Source organism: Bos mutus, chromosome 9 (assembly GCF_027580195.1).
Source record: "Bos mutus isolate GX-2022 chromosome 9, NWIPB_WYAK_1.1, whole genome shotgun sequence".
NCBI lineage: Eukaryota > Metazoa > Chordata > Mammalia > Artiodactyla > Bovidae > Bos > Bos mutus.
Window position 1 is genome coordinate 9,859,806 of NC_091625.1, and position 27,338 is coordinate 9,887,143.

The 27,338-nt window shown below is 44.0% G+C and overlaps 1 protein-coding gene across 5 annotated transcripts in view; it reads left to right on the forward strand.

Moving 5' to 3' along the window:
• The first annotated feature begins 6,986 nt into the window (after positions 1-6,986).
• SMAP1 (small ArfGAP 1) overlaps positions 6,987-27,338 on the forward strand; it is a 189,784-nt gene continuing 169,432 nt past the window's right edge. For 2 of the 5 annotated variants that reach the window (XM_070376177.1, XM_070376179.1), the window contains exon 1: positions 6,987-7,293. In XM_070376177.1, coding sequence (XP_070232278.1) covers positions 7,176-7,293 — 118 coding nt within the window. In that variant the 5' untranslated portion in view covers positions 6,987-7,175. The remainder of the gene's footprint in view (positions 7,294-27,338) is intronic. The other 3 variants (XM_070376181.1, XM_070376178.1, XM_070376182.1) reach the window with 3 other exon arrangements.

The window sequence follows — 27,338 nt, forward strand, 5'->3', positions numbered from 1 at the left end:
GCCTTCAATCTTTCCCAGCATCAGGGTCTTTTCCAATGTACCAGCTCTTCACATTAGGTGGCCAAAGTATTGGAGCTTTGGCTTCAGCATCAGTCCTTCCAACGAATATTCAGGGTTAATTTCCTTTAGGATGGACTGGTTTGATCTCCTTGCTGTCCAAGGGACTCTCAGTGAAGAGTCTTCTCCAACACCACAATTTGAAAGCATCAGTTCTTCAGCACTCAGCCTTCTTTATGGTCCAATCACACCCATACATAGCCACTGGAAAAACCATAGCTTTGACTATACAGACCTTTGTTGGTAAAATAATGTCTCTGCTTTTTAATATGCTGTCTATGTTGGTCATAGCTTTTCTTCCAAGGAGCAAGTGTCTTTTAATTTCACGGCTGCAGTCACTATCTGCAGTGATTCTGGAGTCCAAAAAAATAAAGTCTGTCACTGTTTCCATTGTTTCCCCATCTATTTGCCATGAAGTGATTGGACCAGATGCCATGATCTTAGTTTTTTGAATGTTGAGTTTTAAAGCCAGCTTTTTCACTCTCCTCTTTCACTTTCATCAAGAGGCTTTTTAGTTCCTCTTCACTTTCTGCCATAAGGGTGGTATCATCTTCATATCTGAGGTTATTGATATTTCTCTCAGCAATCTTGATTCCAGCTTGTGATTCATCCAGCCCAAAATTTCACATAGTGTACTCTGCTAGAAGTTAAATAAGCAGGGTGACAGCCTTGATATACTCCTTTCCCAGTTTTGAATCAGTCCATTGTTTCATATTAGGTTCTAAGTTGACATGCAGAAACTCTGTAAAATGTAATATTAAGTGGAGAAAGGATAAAAGACTCAATAGAATATAACATGATCCAGACCAGAAATGAATTAGGGCAAATATAGACATATTTTTGTGTATTACATTCCCCCTTTTTACTTTATTTTTTGAAATTTATATTTAAAAATTTTATTTTATTAATATATTAGAATATAACTCATTAACAATGTTGTTTCAGTTTCACATGTACAGCAAAGTGATTCAGTTATACATGCATCTATCCTTTTTCAAATTCTTTTCCCATTTAGGTTGTTACATAATATTGAGCAGTGTTCCCTGCGCTATATAGTAGGTCCTTGTTAGTTATCCATTTTAAATATGGAACTGTGTACTGTCATTCTCAAGCTCTCTAGCTAGCCCTACCCCAGATTCCATTCTTTCAAAGTTACTTAAAAAGTTATGTTTCTCCACCTTCTGGTTACCAAAGGAGAAAATTAGAAGGGATAAATTAGGAGTTTGGGATTAACATATACAAACTATCATATATAAAATAGATGACCAACAAGGATCTACTGTATAGCACAGGGAACTATACTCAGTATCTTATAATAACCTATAAGGGAAAAGAATTTGAAGAAGAATATGCATATAACTGAATCACTTTGCTATACAGCTGAAAGCAAGGCAACATTGAAAATCAACTATACTTCAATTTTAAAGAAAGACTTTGGAAATTTATATTTCCCTACATTGAAGAGTGCGATGCTGTGGGCTCTTGAGATACTTGCTCAAACCCACACATTCAGGAGGCAAGTGGGGGCAAGCATCTGGAAGTCACACACCTTTAACACAGAGCACATGGTGCTCACCATCGGGTCCACGTGTCCCTAAAGGTCAGTGGAGAGTGAGTGCCCCACACCAGGTCGGTTGACTACAGGAAGCTCAAAGACGCTGATGGAACTGGCGTAAGGCTGAAAACGAAACAAAAACAAAATCTGGGTTTCTGCTCTTTGCGGTGGTTTGTCTTGTGTATGTTTACATATCGCTGAGTATGTGTGTGTGCTCCTCTGGCTTCAGAGCACTTGGCTTCTCTTTATTTTTTGTCATTGCTGGATCTAACTTGTTCTATACGGTTTTCCATCCTGAGCGGTAGCACAGCTTATGAAAAGAGCAGGGTCTGGATGCCAAAAAATGCACACAAGTCAGTCATGCTACTAAATATCTAGACAACTTTCAACAAAGTGCTCCACCTCTCTGAGTCCCGGTTTCTGCACTGGGCAGCAAGAATTTCAATTGTCCTTCTAGGTACACAGTCCACTTGCACTGCTTGTCCCCCTGGTATTAGGAGGGGTCATGCACTTGCTCTGGCCAGTGGGTTGAGACTGGGAGCAGGTGTGCGTCCCTAGGGAGAAGCCTTCAGACAGCTGTTGTTGTCATTGTTTAGTCACTCAGTTGCATCTGACTCTTTGCGACCCCATGGACTGTACCCAACAGGCTCCTCTATCCATGGGATTTTCCAGGCAAGAATACTTGAGTGGGTTACCATTTCCTTCTCCAGGAGATCTTCCCAATCCAGGGATCAGACTCGCATCTCCTGCATTGGCAGGCAGATTCTTTACTGCTGAGCCACCAGGGAAGCCTTATGACAGTTGTCATCTTGCCTTTTCCCTGAAAGATGACAGAGTCCTCTGGTCCTTGAGTGTGGAGCAGAGTCCCTACCAAGCCAATGCACAAGCCTATAGCATCACCATTCTGTTTGACATCATTAGGATTTAGGGGTTTGTTACTCAGCATGAATTAGCCCATCCTGGCTGCCATTTTCTTTCATGAATAGTGAGTTCAGTAGAATTTACCTCTGAGGTTGTTGTGGGGACTGTCAACACCCAATGGTTCCATCTGCTCTTACCCTTGTTCTCACGGCTCTCAGCAGACATGCCGCCTCCACCCTCCAGCCCCTCTTGTCCACGTCACTCCTCCGACTCACCTCCCCACCCTCCCATTGTCTCTCTTTTACGGTGTCCTCTGTGGAACCCTGGCTCCATTGTGTTCAGATTCTCTAAATTGTTTCTCATCTTTTTCTCCCCAACTGGAAACAGAATTTCAGAGCCTAAAGGGACCTCCCTTCTCTAAGAATCTGCAGAAACAAACCGTCAACCTCACTCCCAGCCACGAGCATCAATAGACATCTATAGACACCATGACATCCTAGACTCATCAGTACCAGTTCCTGCTCCTCCTTGGGAGCTGCCATCAGACCTGTCTTCTTTAGTTGTCAGCATCCATTTCCTAAGGACTCCTGACTGCCTCTCTTCCTGGGGAGCCCGTGGTCACTGGGCTGCTCTACCTGACCTCTCCCATGCAGTTCAGATACCTCCTTCCCTGTCCTCCCCTCTCCCATCCACGCTTCAGGTAAGCTCTGCTTCCTACCCATGAACCTACATCTTCTTTTTCTTCTAACCACCTCCACCTCTTCCTCAACATTTTATCTAAATCACAATCACAGGCCCTTGGGCGCCTCAGCAGATGATTCCTCTTCCCTTGTTCCTGGCTAGGGGCCAGTCATGCAGGAAAACAGTGCATAGTACGGACCCGTGACTACATGCTGTGTGTGTTGCCTAAAACTAAATGACTTTTCCAGAACAGCTAGCATTGCTGTTCACTCTTCTAGTCCATGGAGTTGCAAAGAGTTGGATACAACTGAGCAACTGATCACGCATGCTTACTTCTCAGAAACCCCTCCTTGAAAGGTCTCTCTTCTCTTCCTGGCCACATGTCACCTTTCTCTGTCCACTCATTTGGCTGGCAACCCCCATAGTTTTGTCTTCGGGATTTTCTATATGTTTTCCTCCAGGGAATCTCACCCACCCTATGGCTCCTATGACCATTTAAATGCAGAGGACTCCCAGTGACCAGCACCAGATTCTCTCTAGACAAGAGCTCTAGGAGTAGCTATGTGGTGTCCCATTAGACCTGGGGACACCTTATACTGAACATGCCCTCAAACAAACACCGTTTCTCCTCCGACCCCAAATCTGTGCTGTCCCTTCTATTTTGATCTGGCTTAATGGCATCACCGTTTACCTGTCTCCCGATTTGGAAACCTCCCTGTTGTTCTCACCTCCTTCCTCTCAACCCCTGCATACAGTCAGCTGCTAAATCTTGCTACTTCTAATTTTAAAACATCATTTGATTCTGTCTCTCCCAAACCCTATGCTACTGGCTTAAAATAGGCTCTCAACGTATCTTCTCTGGACTGTTTTTATAAGCTGTCTGTAGTCTGTTCTCCCGATAAATTTCCCCCTATCCCGTTCTCCAGCTTGCTGCTGTAGTTATAGAAAACAAAGCTAATCAGGTCTTTTCTCCGTGTAAAGGTTTCTGGCGGCTCTCTATGCCCAAAGGGAAAAATTCCAACTATGTAGTTTGGCTACAAAGCTCTTAACCTCCTGGTCCTTCTTCTTCTTCCTGATTCCTTTCCTCTGTTCATCTTCTTCATGCACATGCTGGTTTCTGCCCTCCCAGGCCCATTGCTTCTAGCACGAGCATGCATTTTGAGAAGTCTGTACATATCTTGTTTCAAACTGTTCTGTTTGCTCCTCTCTCACCCTATTCACTTGAAAGCTTCCGACATCTGTTATAACCAAGTTTAAGCATCACATACTTGGTGAAGCCTTACCCAGTTCTTCCAATTCTTATATTGCTGTTCTGTTCCTTTGGCTCCCAGAGCACTATGTATTTGCTGCAGACTCTACAATGTGTCTCTTCATCTTTCTATTAATATGTTTGTCTCTCACCCTGGATAGACCGTAAGTTTCAGATTATTGGAGAACTGAATAGAAGTTGTTGAATACATGTTGATGAGTGAACACAGTGTTGTTTTTGGTACCAGTCTCTTCTGTTCTTCTTACTACATCTGTAACAGACAATCAACTTGAACTTAGGTTCTTAATACCTCCAGGCTGACCAGCTGGAGCCAGGCTATTCAGTCGTGTAGCCACCAGTGGCCACTAAACCCTTGAAGTTCTGCTAGTACAAGGTGAAATAAGCTGTAAGTGTAGAATACACACTGGATTTAAAAGACAGTATCAAAAAGAGAATGTAAAAATGTCTCACTAATAACTTTTAAAATTATTCATATGTTGAAATGATAATATTTTGGATACACTGGATTAAATCAAATGTACTATTAAAATTAATTTCACCTGTTCCTTTATTTTTAAATGTGGTTACTATAACATTTAAAAGTACACATGTGGCATACATTATATTAAATGTAGATGTTGCCGTGACCCTTCAACCCATTACGTAGATGATCTCTTGGTGGTGAGCCTGTGTTCTGTTTTTTGTTTTTTTCTTTCTGAATCCTTGCAGTGGAGGAATCTTTTCTGGCGGGGATAGGGAGACACTAAAAGATGATATTTGTTAACTGATTACTGCTGGACCAACTTTCCCAAAGCATCCCCTTACACTTGTTCCCCGTGCTACTCTCCTAGTGAAGAGTCTACAGGTTTTCTATCATCAGCTACTACATCGAGGCCAGATTGCTTTGTCTGGTGTCACCAGCCTTCTTCAATCCTGTTGCACTTGACTTATCCAGCCTCATCTCTCACTTGTGCTAAGTAGCATCCTTGTCCCTCTGTCTGTTTTCCAAGCTACTTCAAGTCTTTGTTTCTATGCCTGCTGCTCTTGCATAGAATCTCCCTCCCTGGCCCCTCTAAATCAAGCTAGCCTTAAAGATAATGGCTCCTAGTTCTGTCTCCCACATGACTTTTTTTCTGGCTTATTAGCACTTACTTTAATGTCCTCCTAGTTATTTGTAAGAGTCATGCAGTTTAAGCTGTAATTAGTTCATTTACTCAACATCTGCACTGCCATCACCATTCAGTTTAATTCCAAAAACATTTTCTTCTGTACCAAGAATGGGGCTAGGTGAGCCTGGGGTTGGGGGTCACGTTTCTGCAGGGCATGGGCTAGGAACTGGCCCGATAACGCACAGCATTCGTCCCACCACAGGCCTGAGCCATATTTGTTCTGATTCCTTAGGTTCCATGTTAGAAATTGCTAGTATGCCACACCACACCAAAACATTCAGACTCCTTCACCCAGGGTTCAAAGTCCACGGGCCTGGCTTGCAAGCTCTGGGCTCTGAGAAAATGTCTTCTTTCCCTATTCTTGTGCATTAAAAGTGATTGTGATACAGCTTCTCCTTAAAGCGACCCGGCCCAGGGCCCTTCGTTCCTGGACCCCAGTCCTTCTCGCCCTTACGGGAGGGAGGCCTTACTCTGGTACTGAATCTCAGCTCCTGGATGGAGCAGTGGGGCCAAATCCTCTCACTCCTCCAGGCCACATGGCCCTTCTGTAGGACGTGTGTGTTAGTGTGTTAGTCGCTCAGTCGTGTCCGACTCCTTGCGACCCCATGGACTGTAGCCCGCCAGGCTCCTCTGTCCACGGAATTCTCCTGGCAAGAAGACTGGAATGGGTAGCCTTTCCCTTCTCCAGGGGATCTTCCCAGCCCAGGGATCAAACCTGTGTCTCTTGCATTGCAAGAAGATTCTTTACCGTCTTAGCCACCTGGGAAGCTAGGATGTCCCCATGTGTAGGATGCGGACAACACTATTCAGGGCTGTGTTAAGGACTGGATGACTTAATAGCTCAAGGCGCACAGTGGCCACCAACCGACGTCGGCCTTCAATAACACATGTCACAACCCCTACAATAGAACAGGCAGTTTTGCCTATTAGGTCCCATACGGGCCTCCAGCTTCAAGCCCAGTGTCTGTTTCCAACTTGCCGGTGAAGAAACGTTGAATGAATGACAGAATCCGCCCAGTTACGATTACTTCTGCCTTTCCAATGTCGTGCCGCAGGTGCAAAGGCAAAGAAGTACACGGAAAGGTCGTCCTTTACAGGGTCAGACTCGAGGTCCCCAGCGACGATAGCGTCTGCAGAGAGCGCGGAAGTCCACAAGCGCGTAAGGCGCGGCACCTTGCCGGAACCACCTGGGCGCCGGGCGCGAGCGGAAGCGCCCAGCGGTCCACTTTCGCGTAAGGCGCGGCACCTTCCCGGAACTACCTGTGCGCTAGACCGGAGCGGAAGCGCCCCGCGGGCTGGGTTCGTGGGAGGCCCGGCGCATGCGCGGCGCGTCAGCGTCCGTTCCTTCCGGCGGCGCCGCCCGGAAGCCTTGGCCCCGGCCCCTCCCCCTCGCCGGCTCGGCGGTGCGTGCGGGGCCGGCCCGGCGAGGAGGCGGGACACGTCGGCCCTGCCGCCTCCGCCGCCGCCGCCCCTCCTCCTGCTCCAGCCGCCGCGGCCGCCGTTTCCCGGCTGAGTCCGAGCGGCCCCTGTGGCCCCCGGCGCGTCCAGCTGCGCGGCCCCTCGCCCGTCCCGCCCGGCTGCTGCCCGCGTCCACCCCGCCGCGATGGCGACGCGCTCGTGCCGGGAGAAGGCGCAGAAGCTGAACGAGCAGCACCAGCTCATCCTGTCCAAGCTGCTGAGGGAGGAGGACAACAAATACTGCGCCGACTGCGAGGCCAAAGGTAGCGCGGCGCGACCCTCGGGTCGGGGCTCCGGGGTCCCCTGCTCCCGCCGGGCCGGCGCGGGCCGCCTGGCAGGTGCCGCGGCGGGTGGGGCGGCCGGGCGGGCCGCGTTCTCCGCCCGGGCGCTGCGGGGCTGGGCGGCCGGGGCAGCCTCTGGCCGGCGACCGGGAGGATTGACTGTTTGCCGGTCCTCGGGGCAGTCCTCGAGTGGTCCTCCCGGCGGTCCTCCCGGCGGTCCTCCCGGCACTCCTCGCCCGGGGCGCGCTCAGCGAGGTAGCTGGGGAAGGGCTTGAGGCTGGGCGTTCGTGCTGTGCTCCAGCCTGGATTTTGGCCCGAATGAGAAGGGGTTTCGTTAACGTGAGTCTTCTTGGACGCGGGGCTGCTTCTGTTGCTGAAGGTTTTAACTCAATTCTCTCCGACCGGCTAGTCCAGGGGAGTCTGTATGTGGACCCTGGTCTGTGTGCCTCTTGAACGTCGAAGGGGTGTTCTTGAGATCCAGACATGAGAGGAACCTAATTTTAGTTTGTTCAGTTGGAGGGCTTCTGCTTCAGCCTTTGAAATAGACACTCTATTTTTAGCCTATATGTTTCGGCTTTGGAGAACTGATGTATATTTAATGTCTTATAAGTAATCTCACGGGAAACACGTTTCAGATTTTTTTTTTTTTTTAAACAAACCCCTCATACGGCTAAAAATGAAACCCGGCTTATTTGTGAATTGGTGTCCCTGGTGAGAGACCGAGGGTTCTCCGGAGCCGCATTCAGTCTCTGGGAAGGTAATTGAAGATTTCTGCACTGTTTGACCTCGACTTTTCCTGAAGCTTTCCTGTTCTTCCTCAACGCTGTGTAAATGAGTCACGCCTCAGTGGGCAGGTGATACTTGACAAGACTCAGCCACACGCCATTGGCAGGTTCCTTTACTACCCTGACGGTCCTCGGCTACTGGGAGGTCGTGTGACTGGACTGGAAGTTTATGAAGCACTTTTCAATATCATAGTAAAGTCACTTGGGGCCAATCTTTCAGGCAGTGAGTTGCACACGCCTGATTATTGCACTAATATTTACCTGATATGGGTTACGTGTGTGATTTTTGGAGAATGAATTCCTTTCTGTATTGAGGCTCTATTACTCATCACTACACTAGTGAAATACTGGAAAATGGGCCTTTAAAAGGCCAGTATTTGAGTTTATATTGTATGTATTCTGAGTAATGAATCAATCACATAGTTAGATGCTAGGAAGTATTAGATCTGTTCATTAGAGATTGAATAACAATTTTAGCAGTTCCCTTTCTTTATTTATAGAAACTATTCAAAAATAATTTTTGTTCAGATTTCTTTCTGCCAAAAGGTACTTTGTAAAATCAGATTTTCACTAATGCTTCTTAAAATAATTTATAGGTTTAGAGAAAGCCATTGTTTACCACATGTTGACATTTGCGTTTATAGTTTTTGAGGTGGGAGAAGGATATAATCAGGTACTTCTCACATTAGGACAAAACTTTTACTTTTTCTGATGTGAGAAATAGGGAGCATTAGTATTCCTCACATGTTGGATTGCCACTGAGGTCAGTAGATATGTATTGAATGGATGTCTTTTTTATTTTGGTTTTGTTTGGTCTTGTGTGTGTGGTTTTGTTTTTGAGAACTGGAGGAAGTGAAACAGAAGAGAGTACCGAGAGCTCAAGGATGTGGTTGGTGTGAAGGGCATGAGCCACAGTCAGGATTTAGAAAGGTCAGCGCTTTTTCCTGATGCTACTGAATCTAGGATAGTGTTAAGACGATCTTCTAAATTATTTCATTGTTTCATCTTGGTCCTTCAAGGGGAAAAAAAAAAAGCAAATAGTTCAAAGCACTTACTGGTTGAATGAAACTTGATTTCATAGTTGTAATAATTGAAAAAAATTGACACAGTAAGGCAGTTGCTATGATTAAATATATTTTGTAAAGTTTTTGAGTCTTTGGTATGATCTAGAAATCTTGGTTTATTTCTTGATTTTGGATTTATTATGTATACCAGATGTCAGGGCTTCTCACGTGGTGCTAGTGGTAAAAAACTAGCCTGCCAGTGTAGGGAGACATAAGAGACCTGGGTTCAATTCCTGGGTCAGAAGGATCCTGCTGGAGGAGGGCTTGGCAACCCATTCCAGTATTCTTGTTTGGAGAAGCCCATGGACAGAGACACTTGGCGGGCTACAGTCCATAGGGTTGCAAAGAGTCGGACACGACTGAAACGATTTGGCACGCACGCGTGTGTGCCAATTGACATAGTAAATGTAGGTAGTGAAATTCTGATTGTACTTTTTTTCAAAATTGGAGGATAAAATTGTTTTATTTAATTGCTATTGTTGCTAAGTTGTGTCCACTTCTTCTGTGATCCCATGGACTGTAGTCCACCAGGCTCCTCTGTCCATGGGGTTTCCCAGGCAAGAAGACTGGAGTGGGTTGCCATTTCCTTCTGCACGGCATCTTCCCAACTGTGGGGTGGAATCCATGTCTCCTGCAATGGCAGGCAGATTCTTTACCACTGAGCCACCAGGGAAGCCCCTGGAAGATAATTGCTTTACAATTAAATATACTTTTAAAAGACATGCTAAAGGTCTTATTTTTACAGCTCAGTTATTATAAGTGGTTCCATACTGTATATGTGTATTGATGTTTTTTTTTTTTTCTTCACTGCCTAATAAACTGCATCAAACTTTTCATGTATTTTGAAGCTATTTCCTAGTTAACTTAATTTTCTTTCTTAAAAATTATGCTTCCCCCATGCGTCTTTGTACCAGAACTAGACTTTAGGGCTAGAGATTTCCCTCTTCTATTGCCTTATACCAACTGGCAGAAGTTTGTCCCTTGGATTTTGACGTTTTCTTACTGGGTCACCGGTGTGTGCTTCCTGATTTTGATAGTATTTGGGAAGGGAGGAAGGAGCAAAGGATGGCATAGGTGCCAGTTTCCTGCTCTTGGTCCTACTCTTAGCAAGTCTGTTGAGCGACCGGAGAGTAAGAGCAAGCAGATGGTGCCGCCCTTCCTCTCTCAGGCCTTGGTGGGCTCTCCGCAGGACTTTGAAAGCAGTTCTGTCGGTGACTAGTTGGCGGCACTTCACAGAGCAGGGAGGATTTAGAGCCCCTTGCTGACTTAAAGTGTACTCTTCACTGTTTGAAGTATTTATCATCTGCAGTAAATATTAGCTGTCACTCTGAGCATGTATAGGTTGGCATGAAAAATGCATCTCTTGCCTTGTAAGTTTTGGGGTGGTTGGAATCAGAAGATGCTTGAACCCTAGAGACTGCCTGGTATGGAGAGGTATGCTGTCTTGACCCAGATCAAACACTCATTTCTTCACACTCTTGACTTGAGGACACACTGCTAAGTGCTGTATCGGATTCGAGCACTAAACTTGCTGCAAGACCCTAAAGGAGCTTGTTTGGTGGGGGCTGCATTTTTGCACATGAGTCCTTTCAGCACATGCAGCATTTCAGAACAGTGCACTCAGGACACTGTTGGAACAGTGTGAGCCGCGCCTCGCTGGCCACTTACTGTGGACTGCTGCTCGCCTTGCACCTAGCTTGTGTCCCTTGATTGTCTTCACAGCGCCTAGAGTGCTGTCTCAGGGCCTTTGCACATGCTCTTTTCTTTTGCCCAGGAAGCTGACAATTTTTATCTGGTCAGTTTACCTATCTTCCAGTTTCTGCTTAAGTGTCTCTTCAAGGGAATTGATTCTCTCTGATCTTCCCAGGTTAGATTAGGCTTCCATTTATACATGTGAGACGCACTTTGAGTTTTTTATTACACTCACCACAGTTGTAATTAAACATTATTTGGGTAATTATTGGGAAATCGGGGATTGGATTGTAGCTCTGAGACGGAAGGGACCTTGTCTGTCTTGTTTTGCCTTGTAGCCCCAGTCCTGGGCGCAGCAGGTGAGATGCAGCTCAGCAGATACCTTTGAAAGGGCGGATGTGAAAGCACAGAGCTGAGGACAGGCGGCAGATATGTGGATGAGCGTACACCTTTCGGCCTGCGGGTAAACTTTGTTGGCGAAGTAATATCTCTGCTTTTGAATATGCTGTCTTAAAGCACGATCAGACTTGGCAGTGACTGGTCAGAGGAGGAACTGGAGTGGCGAGAGCCAGCCACCTGGTCACTTGCTTATAATAGTGGTCCCGGCCAGAATGTAAGAGGACGTGAACTGTCCTAAGGTGAATGTATTGTAAGTCAGTGGATAGGACAGGAAACAGAAACACTGGAGCCATCATGATACCTGTTAAGAAGTAGACCCCCTACAACACTGTCGAAAGGGCTGGAGGAGCCGAGGTCAGGGAGTCTCTCCTGGCCTTCTGATTTCAAGGCCACATACCACTGCCTCTGCCACCACTGCCGCGGCTGCATCTCTCCCTTCAGCTGATTGGACAGCCAGGCTGCTGTGGCCAGTCAGTGCCTATTGGGCATATTTGTCGGCTGTCCTAACTGTGGAAAGACGGCAGCTGCCAAGCCTGTGCCATCCACATCCGACACTGCAGACCTAACTTAGGTCCAGTCCTCTCCCAACAAGGGAGCCTAGGCTTTCTGACCTCTTCACAAATTAGAAGAGTGAAATGGAGCTGTGAGACCCAGTCCTAGAGGCCACTACAGGCAGCTGAGGGTGGTGAACATTTTTCATTAACTGTTACTTTAAAATAGGTTTATATAGGAACCCTGAAATAGCAAAGTAATTCTTACTAAAAAGTACAATTCACCTTTAGGAACTGGTGTTTATAATGATGTTAATACTTGTAGGATAAATTTATGTAAACAGAAGTCTGTGATTATAATTTCTCTAAGTTCAGGTCAGTTCAGTTGTGTCCGACTCTTTGCTACCCCATGGACTGCAGCACGCCAGGTCTCCCGGTCCATCACCAACTCCCGGAGTTTACTCAGACTCATGTCCATTGAGTTGGTAATGCCATCCAGCCATCTCATCCTCTGCGGTCCTCTTCTCTTCCCGCCCTCACTCTTTCCCACCATCAGGGTCTTTTCCAGTGAGTCAGTTCTTCGCATCAGGTGGCCAAAGTATTGGAGTTTCAGCCTCAGCATCAGTCCTTCCAACGAGTGTTCAGGGTTGATTTCCTTAAGGATTGGCTGGTTGGATCTCCTTGCAGTCCAAGGGACTCTCAAGAGTTTTCTCCAACACCACAGTTCAAAAGCGTCAATTGTTCGACGCTCAGATTTCTTTATTGCCCAACTCTCACATCCATACATGATTACTGGAAAAACAAAAGCTTTGACTAGATGGACCTTTGTTGGCAAAGTAATATCTCTGCTTTTTAACATGCTGTCTAGCTTTTCTTCCAAGAAGCAAGCCACCTTTTAATTTCATGGCTGCAGTCACCATCTGCAGTGATTTTGGAGCCCCCAAAAATAAAGTCTGTCTCAGTTTGTATTGAAGTGATGGAACCGGATGCCATGATCTTAGTTTTCTGAATGTTGAGTTTTAAGCCAACTTTTTCACTCTCCTCTTTCACGTTCATCAAGAGGCTCTTTAGTTCTTCTTTGCTTTCTGCCATAAGGGTGGTGTCATCTGCATATCTGAGGTTATTGATATTTCTCCTAGCAATCTTGATTCCAGCTTGTGCTTCTTCCAGCCCAGCGTTTCTCATGATGTACTCTTCACAGAAGTTAAATAAGCAGAGTGACAATATACAGCTTTGATGTATTCCTTTCCCAATTTGGAACCAGTCTGTTGTTCCATATCCAGTTTTAACTGTTGCTTCCTGACCTGCATACAGATTTCTTAGGAGGCAGATCAGGTGATTTGGTATTCCTGTCTCTTTCAGAATTTTCCACAGTTTGTTGTGATCCACACAGTCAAAGGCTTGGCATAGTCAGTAAAGCAGAAATAGATGTTTTTCTGGAACTCTCTTGCTTTTTTGATGATCCAGCGGATGTTGGCAATTTGATCTCTGGTTCCTCTGCCTTTTATAAATCTAGGTTGAACATATGGAAGTTCATGGTTCACGTACGGGCTCGGAGACTTTTGAGCATTACTTTGCTAGCATGTGGGATGAGTGCAATTAGTGGTCGGGACATAGACTTGGGTTACTGTGATATTGAATGGTTTACCTTAGAAACGAACAGAGATCATTCTGTTGTTTTTGAGATTGCATCCAAGTACTGCATTTTGGACTCTTTTGTTGACTATGATGGCTACTCCATTTCTTCTAAGGGATTCCTGCCCGCAGTAGTAGATATAATGGTCATCTGAGTTAAATTCACCCATTCCGGTCCATTTTAGTTTGCTGATTCCTAAAATGTTGACGTTCACTCTTGCCATCTCCTGTTTGACCACTTCCAATTTGCCTTGATTCATGGGCCTAACATTCCAGGTTCCTATGCAATATTGCTCTCTACAGCATTGGACTTTGCTTCCATCACTAGTCACATCTACAGCTGGGTGTTCTTTTTGCTTTGGCTCCATCCCTTCATTCTTTCTGGAGTTACGTCTCCACTCTTCCATGTTGGAGAAGTAGCACATTGGGCTCCTACTGACCTGGGGAGTTCATCTTTCAGTCTCCTATAATTTTGCCTTTTCATACTGTCCATGTGGTTCTCAAGGCAAGAATACTGAAGTGGTTTGCCATTCCCTTCTCCAGTGGACCACGTTTTGTCAGAACTCTCCACCATGACTGGTCCATCTTGGGTGGCCCTACACGGCATGGTTCATAGTTTCATTGAGTTAGACGAGGCTCTGGTCCGTGTTACCAGATTGAGTAGTTTTCTGTGATTGTGGTTTTCATTCTGTCTGCCCTCTGATGGAGAGGGATAAGAGGCTCATGGAAGCTTCCTGATGGGAGAGACTGACTGAGGGGGAATCTGGGTCTTGTTCTGATGGGCGGGGCCATGCTCAGTAAATCTTTAATCCCATTTTCTGTTGATGATCCGGGCTGTTTTCCCTCCCTATATATTTGATCTGAGTCCAGTAATGGTGCAGGTAATGAGGATAACAGTGGAAACGGTGTCAGACTTTATTTTTGGGGGCTCCAAAATCACTGCAGATGGTGACTGCAGCCATGAAATTAAAAGACGCTTACTCCTTGGAAGGAAAGTTATGACTAACCTAGATAGCATATTCAAAAGCAGAGACATTACTTTGCCAACAAAGGTCTGTCTAGTCAAGGCTATGGTTTTTCCTGTGGTCATGTATGGATGTGAGAGTTGGACTGTGAAGAAGGCTGAGTGCCGAAGAATTGATGCTTTTGAACTGTGGTGTTGGAGAAGACTCTTGAGAGTCCCTTGGACTACAAGGAGATCCAGCTAGTCCATTCTAAAGGAGTTCAGCCCTGGGTGTTCTTTGGAAGGAATGATGCTAAAGCTGAAACTCCAGTACTTTGGCCACCTGATGTGAAGAGTTGACTCATTGGAAAAGACTCTGATGCTGGGAGGGATTGGGGGCAAGAGGAGAAGGGGACGACAGAGGATGAGATGGCTGGATGGTATCACTGACTTGGTGGACATGAGTTTGAGTGAACTCCGGGAGTTGGTGATGGACAGGAAGGCCTGGTGTACTGCGATTCATGGGGTTGCAAAGAGTTGGACACAACTGAGCGAGTGAACGGAACTGAATGAGGATAATGGGGACCTCTTTCAAAAGGGGGTCTGCTGCATTCAGTGCCCCCGACCCTGCAGCAGCCACCGCTGACCCATGCGTCTGCCAGAGACTTTGGACCCTCATGGGCAAGTCTGGGTCAGTCTCCTGTGGGGTCACTGCTCCTTTCTCTTGGGTCCTGGTGCACATAAGGTTCTGTTTGTTTCTTCCAAGAGTCTTGTTTCCCAGTCCTGTGTAAGCTCTGGCGGCTCTATGGTGGGGTTAATGGCGACCTCCTCCAAGAGGGCTTATGCCATACCCAGGTCTGCTGCACCCAGAGAAGAGACCTATCAATCTCAAGTTTCTCTCAGAATGTTAAACTTCAGTCTGATGCTCTGTTCCCAGAATTCTGTGGATTCTCAGGTTTCCCCTTTTGATTATGTATAGAGTTCTGACACTGGAGCTGGTATGGAAAACATGCGTCTCTCTGACTCATCAGTTTATAACTTTGGCTGCATGTGGTCCCCTGCTTTTTTTCTCCCAGTTCATCGTCTTTGTCTTTCTTTTTTTAAAGATTGAAATGTTCATCCTGCTGCTGCTGCTAAGTCACTTCAGTCGTGTCCAACTCTGTGTGACCCCATAGACGGCAGCCCACCAGGCTCCGGCAGCCCACCAGGCTCCCACATCCCTGAAATTCTCCAGGCAAGAACACTGGAGTGGATTGTCATTTTCTTCTCTAATGCATGAAAGTGAAAAGTGAAAGTGAAGTTGCTGAGTTGAATCTGACTCTTAGCGACCCCATGTACTGCAGCCTACCAGGCTCTTCTGTCCATGGGATTTTCCAGGCAAGAGTACTGGAGTAGGGTGCCATAAAACCATAATTCAAAAAGATGCATATATCTCGGTGTTCATTGTAGCACTGTTTACAGTCAGGACATGAAAGCAACCTATCCATCAACAGATTAATGGATAAAGAAATTGGGGTACATATACACAATGGAATATTACTTGGCCATAAAAAGAAACAAATTTGAGTCTGTTGAATTGAGGTGGATGAACCTAGAGCCTGTTATACAGTATAAAGTAAGTCAGAAAGAGAAAAACAAATATCATATATTAATGCACATACATGGAATCTAGAAAAATGGTACTGATCAACATATATCCAGGGCAAGAATAGAGACACAGATGTAGAGAACTGGCCTGTCAATGCTGGGGAGAAGGAGAGGGTGGGATGGACTGAGACAGCAGCACTGACATATATACATTACCATCTGTGATGTAGATTGCTAGTGGGGAGCTGCTGTGCAACACAGGGAGCTCGGCACGCTGCTCTGTGACGATTTAGAGGGGTGGAAAGTGGGGAGGAGGGCTCCAGAGGGAGGGGATATATGTAAACTTATGGCTGATTCACGTTGTTGTGTGGTGGAAACAAACACAGCTTTATAAAGCAGTTATCCAGTTAAAAAGAACTGATTCGCTTATAAACAAGTGAAATATGTTAGGAACGATACATCATTTATGTTGAATGAGTGTCTAAACATCAGTATTTTGTAGCCTCAAAAATAAATCAATAATTAAAAAATAGTTACTATAAAGTATAGGCTTTCATGACTTGATTTCAGTACTTAAGTGAATTTGTATCTTAATTCTTGCTGTATAAGATGTGTATATAGCCCTTACTGACCTTTATGGACTCCAACCCATTCTCTCTGAAGGCAAAGTCAAATAATTGACGTTGTAATTCTGTACATTGTAAACTCAAGCCTTTTCCTTGCTGCTGCTGCTGCTATTACCAGTCTGTTCCCTGGATAGAATCAACTCATTTTTCTCTTCTCAATAGAGGAAGATCAAAGAAACTTGGAAACCGTTTTGTTTCAGTTGCAATTATTATCAAAAGTGTTGACTGTGTTACATGCTGACCACTGTAAAAAGTTGATTTAACAAACATATAATTTTTGTTGGTTAGTCAGTATTTTCTGGGCACTGCAAAGGTCAAGTATCATGTCAGGTACTGTCAAATGTGCTAAAAAAGTTCTGGATGTGGTCCATAAAGTAGTTAGGGATCTCAGTAGATAAGAAACAATGATCAGTTAAATTGTAATCTATGTGTAGATTATAGGTTCATTAGAAATTTAGTATTGGGAAAATTCATTGTAATTTGGTGAAGGTAAAACTGTAAGGTTGAAAATTCAAACAAACAAAAAACTAAGGTTCAGTTTAGTTCAGTAGCTCAGTCATGTCCGACTCTTTGTGACCTCATGAATCGCAGCACGCCAGGCCTTCCTGTCCATCACCAACTCCCGGAGTTCACTCAGACTCACGTCCATCGAGTCAGTGATGCCATCCAGTCATCTCATCCTCTGTCGTCCCCTTCTCCTCCTGCCCCCAATCCCTCCCAGCATCAGAGTCTTTTCCAATGAGTCAGCTCTTGGCATCAGGTGGCCAAAATACTGGAGTTTCAGCTTTAGCATCATTTCTTCCAGAGAAATCCCAGGGCTTATCTCTTTCAGAATGGACTGGTTGGATCTCCTTGCAGTCCAAGGGACTCTCAAGAGTCTTCTCCAACACCACAGTTCAAAAGCATCAATTCTTCGGCACTCAGCCTTCTTCACAGTCCAACTCTCACATCCATACATGACCACAGGAAAAACCATAGCCTTGACTAGACAGACCTTTGTTGGCAAATTAATGTCTCTGCTTTTGAATATGCTATCTAGGTTGGTCATAACTTTCCTTCCAAGGAGTAAGCGTCTTTTAATTTCATGGCTGCAGTCACCATCTGCAGTGATTTTGGAGCCCCAAAAAATGAAGTCTGACACTGTTTTCACTGTTTCCCCATCTATTTCCCATGAAGTGATGGGGCCAGATGCCATGATCTTCGTTTTCTGAATGTTGAGCTTTAAGCCAACTTTTTCACTCTCCACTTTCACTTTTATCAAGAGGCTTTTTAGTTCCTCTTCACTTTCTGGCATAAGGGTGGTGTCATCTGCATATCTGAGGTTATTGATATTTCTCCTGGCAATCTTGATTCCAGCTTGTGTTTCTTCCAGTCCAGCATTTCTCATGATGTACTCTGCATAGAAGTTAAATAAGCAGGGTGACAATATACAGCCTTGATGTACTCCTTTTTCTATTTGGAACCAGTCTGTTGTTCCATGTCCAGTTCTAACTGTTGCTTCCTGACCTGCATACAGATTCCTCAAGAGGCAGGTCAGGTGGTCTGGTATTCCCATCTCTTTCAGAATTTTCCACAGTTTCTTGTGATCCACACAGTCAAAGGCTTTGGCATAGTCAATAAAGCAGAAATAGATGTTTTTCTGGAACTCTCTTGCTTTGTCCATGATCCAGTGGATGCTGGCAATTTGATCTCTAGTTCCTGTGCCTTCTCTCAAACCAGCTTGAACATCAGGAAGTTCATGGTTCACGTATTGCTGAAGCCTGGCTTGGAGAATTTTGAGCATTACTTTGAGCGACTTCACTTTACTAGCATGTGAGATGAGTGCAATTGTGCGGTAGTTTGAGCATTCTTTGGCATTGCCTTTCTTTGGGATTGGAATGAAAACTGACCTTTTCCAGTGCTCTGGCCACTGCTGAGTTTTCCAAATTTGCTGGCGTATTGATAGATACACAAATTATATAGTGCTTCATTCTTGCCAGCCACTGGTGGCAAGTATTTATCAAATATTTATCAAGTATTTATCAAATATTTTACACATATTAACATATAATTAGTCCTCAATGTAATCTTTTGAGGTTGGTAATACAAGTGAAGGAAACTGAGGCACACAGAACTTAAGTAACTTCCCAATGTTGCCCAGTTGGGAAATGGTAGAGCCAGAAATTTTTTCATGAAAAAATTTTTTGATGGCTACCATATATTTCAGGCACTTTTCTGGGAGCTGGGAATTAATCGAGGAACAGGAAGATGAAGTCTACATTAAAGGATTTGCTGGTCTGTTGGAAGCAGGATTGATTCCAGAGTTGGCCCCTGAGTGGCATCCGGGGGCTTGGATGTGGAAGGGTCTCATCACCCTAAGTCATGTCGGTCACTGTGCCTAAACTCATTGTGCATATAGTATGGTTTCTTCTGGACACCTCTTTTTCTTCTGGGAGTCTGGAGATTGCATATGGGCTAGGCAAGCTCGCAGGTAAAAGCCCTAGGCACGGAATCTCTGAAGAGCTTCCCTGGCTGGCAGCATTTCACACCCACTGTCTGAACTCACTGTGGAGAAGTTTGTTGAGTGCAGCCCCGCTGGAAGAGGCCTTCTGCACACCTGTGCCTGATTTCTCCCGGATTTCGCGTTTCGTACCTTTTCCTTTTGCCAGTACGCTTGGTATCCTTCTGCTGTAAGAAATCGTAGCCGTGAGTACACATGTACGTTGAGTCCTCTTAGTGAAGTAGCACACTTGCGGGTAGACTTGGGGACCTTACAGCATTGTTTGATAGTGTGTGTTTTCCTCCAGTATATTGGCAGACCCGACTTCCCTGGTGGCTCAGTGCTTTGGAATCCCCCTGACAAGCAGGAGACTCAGGTTGACTCCCTGGGTCAGGAAGATTCCTCTGGAGGAGGATAAGGCAACCCCCTCCAGTATTCTTGCCTGCAAAATCCTGTGGACAGAGGAACCTGGGGGGCTACAGTCCTTGGGGTCGCAGAGGGTCAGACACAGCTTAGCAACTAAACAACGACAGTATCAGCAGACAATATCAGCAGACCACGTCAGTGTTTCAGCATATCTCAGCTATCTCTAGAACCCAGCCTAGGAGTATTGGCCAGAGGAGCAGGTATAAGCATTAGAGGAAATTCCCAGCTTTACTGGATGAGATGGAGTTGGGAATCTGGACCATAGAGTCAAGATTTTGAACCCAGGAGATTTAGCTCCAGAGTGTGTGTTGCTAGCTGCATGTTACATGCTTGAAAGAAAATACATGCTTTTGTAGTTGAAATTTGTGATAGAAGAGATTATTTTGAGGGAAGAGATTATCACCTTCAAGCTGACATAAGGGCTTCCCTGGTGGCTCAGTTGATAAAGAATCTGCCTGCAGTGCAGGAGACTCTGGTTCAATCCCTGGTTTGGGAAGATCCCCTGGAGAAGGAAATGGCAACCCACTCCAGTAACCTGGGAAGTTCCATGGACAGAGGAGCGGGCTACAGTCCATGGGTTTGCAAACAGCCGATGAACACAACTTAGCAAATAAAGCACCACCACCACCACCAGACGTAAGGTCTTCGTCAGAGAGGTTATTGCTAAATGTATTCAAGTGTGGACAGAGTCTTTGTTTTACTTTATCTCTTTGCTTTTAATAGCATAACCAGCCTAACTTCAAAATACCAATTTCAACAAAACAGAATTTTTTTTTCTGATGACTAAACTTTATTCTATGAATTGATCGAATCAACAGAGAAGTCCTTAAGTGTTTTTGTTTGGAAGGGGGGTCTTCCGTATAACTTATTTGTTTCTGTTTCTGCAGTTACATCCTTAGGTCAGGTACTGATTATCTCCCTGTACCATAGAATTAGCACGGTAGAATTGGAAAGCAGTGTCCTTGGGTAAGTTAGTAAAGCCAGGTGTGAGTCTAAGCTTTGCTTCTAGACTCTGCTAGAAGGGACAAGCAGGGACAACTGCTTGGTGACCAGTTGTCCCTGTCCTTGTTGAGCCTCACTGCAAAGATTTATTTCATCTCCCTCATGGTCTGTGCTGGTTCCTGAATTCCCTGCCTCTTGTTGCTTCTATGCTAGTATTTACTATTATTGTTAATTAAAAACCTCTGTTATTGAGGGTCTATAATTATTATTGAGGGTATAAAATATTTGGGGGTCTTACTGAACTTTGAATCATGATCAGACCTTTGTATTTTTTAAAGACTTCACTGATGACTTACGTCTTGCTGAGCAAATTTACGTGTCACTGTTTTTAATTAGCTTCAAGGCATATCATGTAGCTAACAGGAATATTCTTTACTGGTTGAGAAGTCTTCCATGTGAAACCTTTTCATTTTACTGCTTTCTTGGAGTAGAGTAAAATTAAAGAAATCCCCACCTCTTCCAGTCAACTACTAAAGCCAAGATATGGGTTCAGTCATCATTTTAAAGAGGAGACCTGTAGGTGCATTTTCAGTTAGTCATGTACATTTATCAGTGGCAGTATTTTTTGCCTAAGATGTTACATGGAGTTTTGTTAACTGCGAATGGCGTTTACCTATAATATCATATAGAAATGACTTTTTGAAAGTATTTTGCTTAAGACAAAATAAGAGCTTACATGAGATGCTATTGGAAATTTGTGCTGGTTTCATGTTCATATGCATTTCGAGTGGTAAATGTAAGGACTTTGAGGGTCCAAAGGGGAGATAATTATAATCTTGCTAGTAATCCTCCATTCTTTTCACTCCCCGCTCCACAACAACTTTTGGTCTTCATTTTCTGAGATCCAAGTGGTTGCTTCTAAGAGTCATTGATGACAGATCCTCAGATGTTTCCCACTGATCTTTTTTAAAGAGTGTGTTTCAAGTGATCATCTTGAATACAAACTTAAAAAGAAAATCAAAGGAATTTTTAAAATTTTGTAACAAATCATATTTAGGATAGCTTTATCTTCCAGTGTAAGAAAATTTACAAAAAATTATGATTTATTCTGGACTTAAAAAAAATTGAAGTATAGTTGGTTTATAATGTGTTTCAGGTGTGCAGCATAGTAAATCAGTTATAAATTTTTTCAGGTTATTTTCCTTTATAGATTATTATAAGATGTTGAATATAATTCCATGTGATATACAGTAAATCCTTGTTGCTTATCTGTTTTATGTAGAGTAGTCTGTGTCTGTTAATCCCATACTCCTAATTTGTCCCTCCCCTCACCTTTGATAACCATTTATTTGTTTTCTCTGTCTTTGAGTCTGGACCACCAGGAAATTCTCAGTGTGTTAGTTTTTAGATTCCCCATATAAATGTTATCATATACTTGGTCTTGTCTGATTTACTTCACTAAGTGTAGTATTTTCTAGGTCCAACCATTCATTCTTGTTTTGGCTGGGTAACATTCAACTCTGTGTGTGTGTGTGTGTGTGTGTGTGCGCGCGCACTCGCGTGTGCATGTGCGCACGCATATAGTCTAGACTTTTGGTAGTAGTTCATTCAGTTCTACTTGTGAAAGGTGCTTTTGGTGTAGGGTGGTGATAGTGCGTTCTGCCAAAAAGCTAGCAGAAGTATATTTACTGAAGTGAAATGATCATCACTAGTATATTAATTTCCTATTGCTGATACTAGAAATCATCACAAACCTAGTGACTTAAAACAACACAAATGTATCATCTTATATTGGAGGTTGGTGTCCAAAATGAGTCTTACTGAGCTAAAATCAAATGTGTTCCTTTGGGAGACTCTAGACAGAAACAGTTTTCCAACTTAAGAGCTCACCTGGGATGCGTGCTTCTTGGCCACTTCCTCCATCTTCATGGTGCTGTCTTCAGATCTCTCGCTCTCTGCTTACGTCACTGCCATGATTATGTTGAGTGTACCTAGATAATTCAAAAGAACACCATCTCAGTGCCCTTAATTATATCTGCAAAGTTTCTTTTGCCATGGAAGGTAACGTATTTACAGATCTAGATACTGGATGTCTATGGAGTCATTGTTCTGCTTACTACAAGTGGATTTGTGATAAAAAGTTATATATTGAACCTAGATTTTTATAATAGGTACTGCTTGGGATATGCTTAAGAGGGCAAAGGATGGTGAAAGTGAAAGTTGCTCAGTCGTGTCCAACTCTTTGCGACCCGATGGAATTCTCCTGGCTAGAACACTGGAGTGGGTAGCCTTTCCTTTCTTCATGGGATCGTCCCAACCCAGGGATCGAACCCAGGTCACCCACACTGCAGGCGGATTCTTTACCAGCTGAGTTACAAGGGAACCCCATAGGAAGGTGAAGGGAATACAGTTTAAATTAGACATTCTCGCAGAAATTATTTTTAAAATCTCTGAAGCACTCGAGTAATTTAACAGTTGCAACGTGACCATTTATGTAGAAAATCCTTAAAAATTTATTTTTAAAAAGTATTAGAACCAGTAATTGAGTTTATCAAGGTGATTGTAGAAAAATTAACTATCTCTATATACCATCAACAAACAGTTGGAAGTTGAAATAAAAATTACCATTTGCAATTTATAAAATCTGAAAACGTAGTGATAAATGTAACAAAATAAATGCAAGACTTGTATGCTGAAAACTACCAAAGACTGGGAGAAATTAAAGAATACCTAAAGAAATGGAGAGACATACCATGTTCATGGATTAGAAGACACAGTGTTTTTAAGATGTCAGTTCTCTCCAAATTAACCTGTAGGTTCAACATGATTGCAGTCAGAATCTCAGAAGGCTGTTTTTGGTGGAAATCGACAAGTTGACTCTAAAATTTATAAAGAAATGTGGAGGAGACTCCCAAATCCGAATAATTTTGAAAAAGAACGTTCAGTTTTTTATATGAACTGACTTCAACAGCTACTGTTATCAAGACAGTGTGGTGTTGGTCTAAGGACAGACATAGATTGATGGAACACATAATTAAAAAAAATAGACTTACATATACAGGTCAGCTGTTTTTAACAGAAGTGCCAAGGTAATTCAGTAGGGAAAGGGTAGTCTTTTAAACAACAACAGAATGTATCTCGACCTTTAACTCATACTAGGCATGAAAATGTACTTGAAAGGAATAATAAAATTAAACAAGCTAAAACTATAAAAAACTGATCTTTTCCAGTCCTCTGACCACTGCTGAATTTTCTAAATTCGCTGGCATATTGAGTGCAACACTCTCACAGCATCATCTTTTAGGATTTGAAATAGCTCAACTGGAATTCCATCACCTGCACTAGCTTTGTTTGTAGTGATGCTTCCTAAGGCCCACGTGATTTAGCACTCTAGGATAGTCTGGCTCTAGGTGAGTGATCCAGAGAAGGCAATGGCACCCCACTCCAGTACTCTTGCCTGGAAAATCCCGTGGATGGCGGAGCCTGGTAGGCTGCAGTCCATGGGGTCGCTAAGAGTCGGACATGACTGAGTGACTTCACTTTCACTTTTCACTTTCATGCATTGGAGAAGGAAATGGCAACCCACTCCAGTGTTCTTGCCTGGAGAATCCCAGGGACGGGGGAGCCTGGAGGGCTGCCGTCTATGGGGTTGCACAGAGTCAGACACGACTGAAGCGACTTAGCAGCAGCAGCAGCAGGTGAGTGATCACACCATCGTGATTATCTGGGTCATAAAGATCTTTTTTGTACAGTTCTTCTGTATATGCTTGCCACCTCTTCTTAATATCTTCTGCTTTTGTTAGGACCAAACCATTTCTGTCCTTTATTGCGCCCATCTTTGCATGAAAGGTTCCCTTGGTATCTGTAATATTCTTGAAGAGATCTCTGTCTTTGCCATTTTATTGTTTTCCTCTATTTCTTCGCCCTGATCACTGAGGAAGGCTTTCTTATTTCTTCTTGCTATTCTTTGGAATTTTGCATTCAGATGGGTATGTCTTTGCTTTCTCCTTTCCCTTTTGCTTCTCTTCTTTTCTCAGCTATTGTAAGGCCTCCTTGGACAGCCATTTTGCCTTTTTGCATTTCCTCTTGGGGATGGTTTTGATGACTCCTCCTGTACAATGTTGCTAAATTCAGCACTCACCACAGGACTGGAAAAGGTCAATTTTCACTCCAGTTCCAAAGAAAGGCAGTGCCAGGGAATGTTCAAACTACTGCATAGTTGCACTCATCTCAAACGCTAACAAAGTAATCCTCAAAATTCCCCAAGCTAGGCCTCAACAGTATGTAAACCGAGAACTTCCAGATATTCAAGCTGGGTTTAGAAAAGGCAGAGGAACCAGAGATCAAATTGCCAACATCTTTTGGATCATAGAAAAAAAGCAAGAAGCAAGAGAATTCCAGAAAAACATCTACTTCTGCTTCATTGACTATGCTAAAGCCTTTCACTGTGGATCACCACAAACTGTGGAAAATTCTTCAAGAGATGGGAATACCAGACTACCTGACCTGCTTCTTGAGAAATCTGTGTGCAGGTCAAGAAGCAATAGTTAGAACTGGACATGGAAGGGAGTATGTCAAGGCTGTATATTGTCACCTTGCTTATTTAACTTCTGTGCAGTGTACATAATGGTAAATGCCAGGCTAGATGAAGCACAAGCTGGAATGAAGACTGCCGGAAGAAATAGCAATAATCTCAGATACTCAGATGATACCACCCTTATGGCAGAAAGCAAAGAACTAAAGTACCTCTTAATGAAAGTGAAAGAGGAGAGTGAAAAAGCTGGCTTAAAAATCAACATTCAAAAAACTAAGATCATGGCATCACTTGGTGGCAAATAGATGGGGAAACAATGGAAACATTGACAGAGTTTATTTTCTTGGGCTCCAAAATCACTGTGGATGGTGACTGCAGCCATGAGATTCAAAGACACTTGCTCCTTTGGAAAAAAGCTATGACAAACCTAGACAGCATATTAAGAAGCAGAGATATCACTTTGCCGACAAAGATCAGTGTAGTCAAAGCTATGGTTTTTCCAGGAGTCATGTAGGGATGTGAGAGCTGGACCATAGAGAAGGCTGAGTGCCAAAGAATTGATGCATTCCAATGGTGATGCTGGACAACGCTCTTCAGAGTCCCTTGGATGCAGGAAGATCAAACCAGGCAATTCTAAAGCAAATCAACCCTGAATATTCATTGGAAGGACTGTTGCTGAGGCTGCAACACTTCTGCCACCTGATGCAAAGAGCTGACTTAGAAAAGACCCTGATGCTGGGAAAGATTGAGGGCAGGAAGAGAAACAGGAGACTGAGGATAGGATTATTGGATGGCATCACTGACTCAATGGACATGAGTTGGAGCAAACTCCAGGAGATAGTAAAAGACAGGGGAGCCTGGCATGCTGCAATTCATGGAGTTGCAAAGAGTTGGACAGGTCTTAGCAACTGAACAGCAATGTTGAGCAAGAAATTGAGGATATAAACAATCAAGAAACAGAATTTGGCCCCAGGTAGCTGAGGTGCATATGAAAGGATTGAATTCAGTGAGCCCAGAGATGGACCTAACAGAAGCAGAAGATATCAGGAAGAGGTGGCAAGTATACACAGAACTGTACAAAAAAGATCTTCATGTCCCAGATAATCACGATGGTGTAATCACTACCTAGAGCCAGACATCCTGGAATGTGAAGTCAAGTGGGCCTTAGAAAGCATCACTACGAACAAAGCTAGTGGAGGTGATGAAATTCCAGTTGAGCTATTTCAAATCCTGAAAGATGATGCTGTGAAAGTGCTGCACTCAATATGCCAGCAAATTTGGAAAACTCAGCAGTGGCCACAGGACTGGAAAAGGTCAGTTTTCATTCCAATCCCAGAGAAAGGCAATGCCAAAGAATGCTCAAACTACTGCACAATTGCACTCATCTCACATGCTAGTAATGCTATGCTATGCTATGCTAAGTCACTTCAGTCGTGTCTGACTCTGTGCAACCCCATAGACGGTAGCCTACCAGACTCCCCCGTCCCTGGGATTCTCCAGGCAAGAACACTGGAGTGGGTTGCCATTTCCTTCTCCAATGCATGAAAGTGAAAAGTGAAAGTGAAGTCGCCTAGTCGTGTCTGACTCTTAGCGACCCCATGGACTGCAGCCTACCAGGCTCCTCCATCCATGGGATTTTCCAGGCAATACTACTGGAGTGGGGTGCCATTGCCTTCTCCGACATGCTAGTAAAGTAATGCTCAAAATTCTCCAAGCCAGGCTTCAGCAATATGTGAACCCTGAACTTCCTGATGTTCAGGCTGGTTTGAGAAAAGGCAGAGGAACCAGAGATCAAATTGCCAACATCCGCTGGATCATGGAAAAAGCAAGAGAATTCCAGAAAAACATCTATTTCTGCTTTATTGACTATGCCAAAGCTTTTGACTGTGTGGATCACAATAAACTGTGGAAAATTCTGAAAGAGATGGGAATACCAGACCACCTGACCTGCCTCTTGAGGAATCTGTATGCAGGTCAGGAAGCAACAGTTAGAACTGGACATGGAACAACAGACTGGTTCCAAATAGGAAAAGGAGTACATCAAGGCTGTATATTGTCACCCTGCTTATTTAACTTCTATGCAGAGTACATCATGAGAAACGCTGGACTGGAAGAAACACAAGCTGAAATCAAGATTGCTGGGAGAAATATCAATAACCTCAGATATGCAGATGACACCACCCTTATGGCAGAAAGTGAAGAGGAACTCAAAAGCCTCTTGATGAAAGTGAAAGTGGAGAGTGAAAAAGTTGGCTTAAAGAGATCATGGCATCCGGTCCCATCACTTCATGGGAAATAGATGGGGAAACAGTGTCAGACTTTCTTTTTCTAGGCTCCAAAATCACTGCAGATGGTGACTGCAGCCATGAAATTAAAAGACGCTTACTCCTTGGAAGGAAAGTTATGACCAACCTAGATAGCATG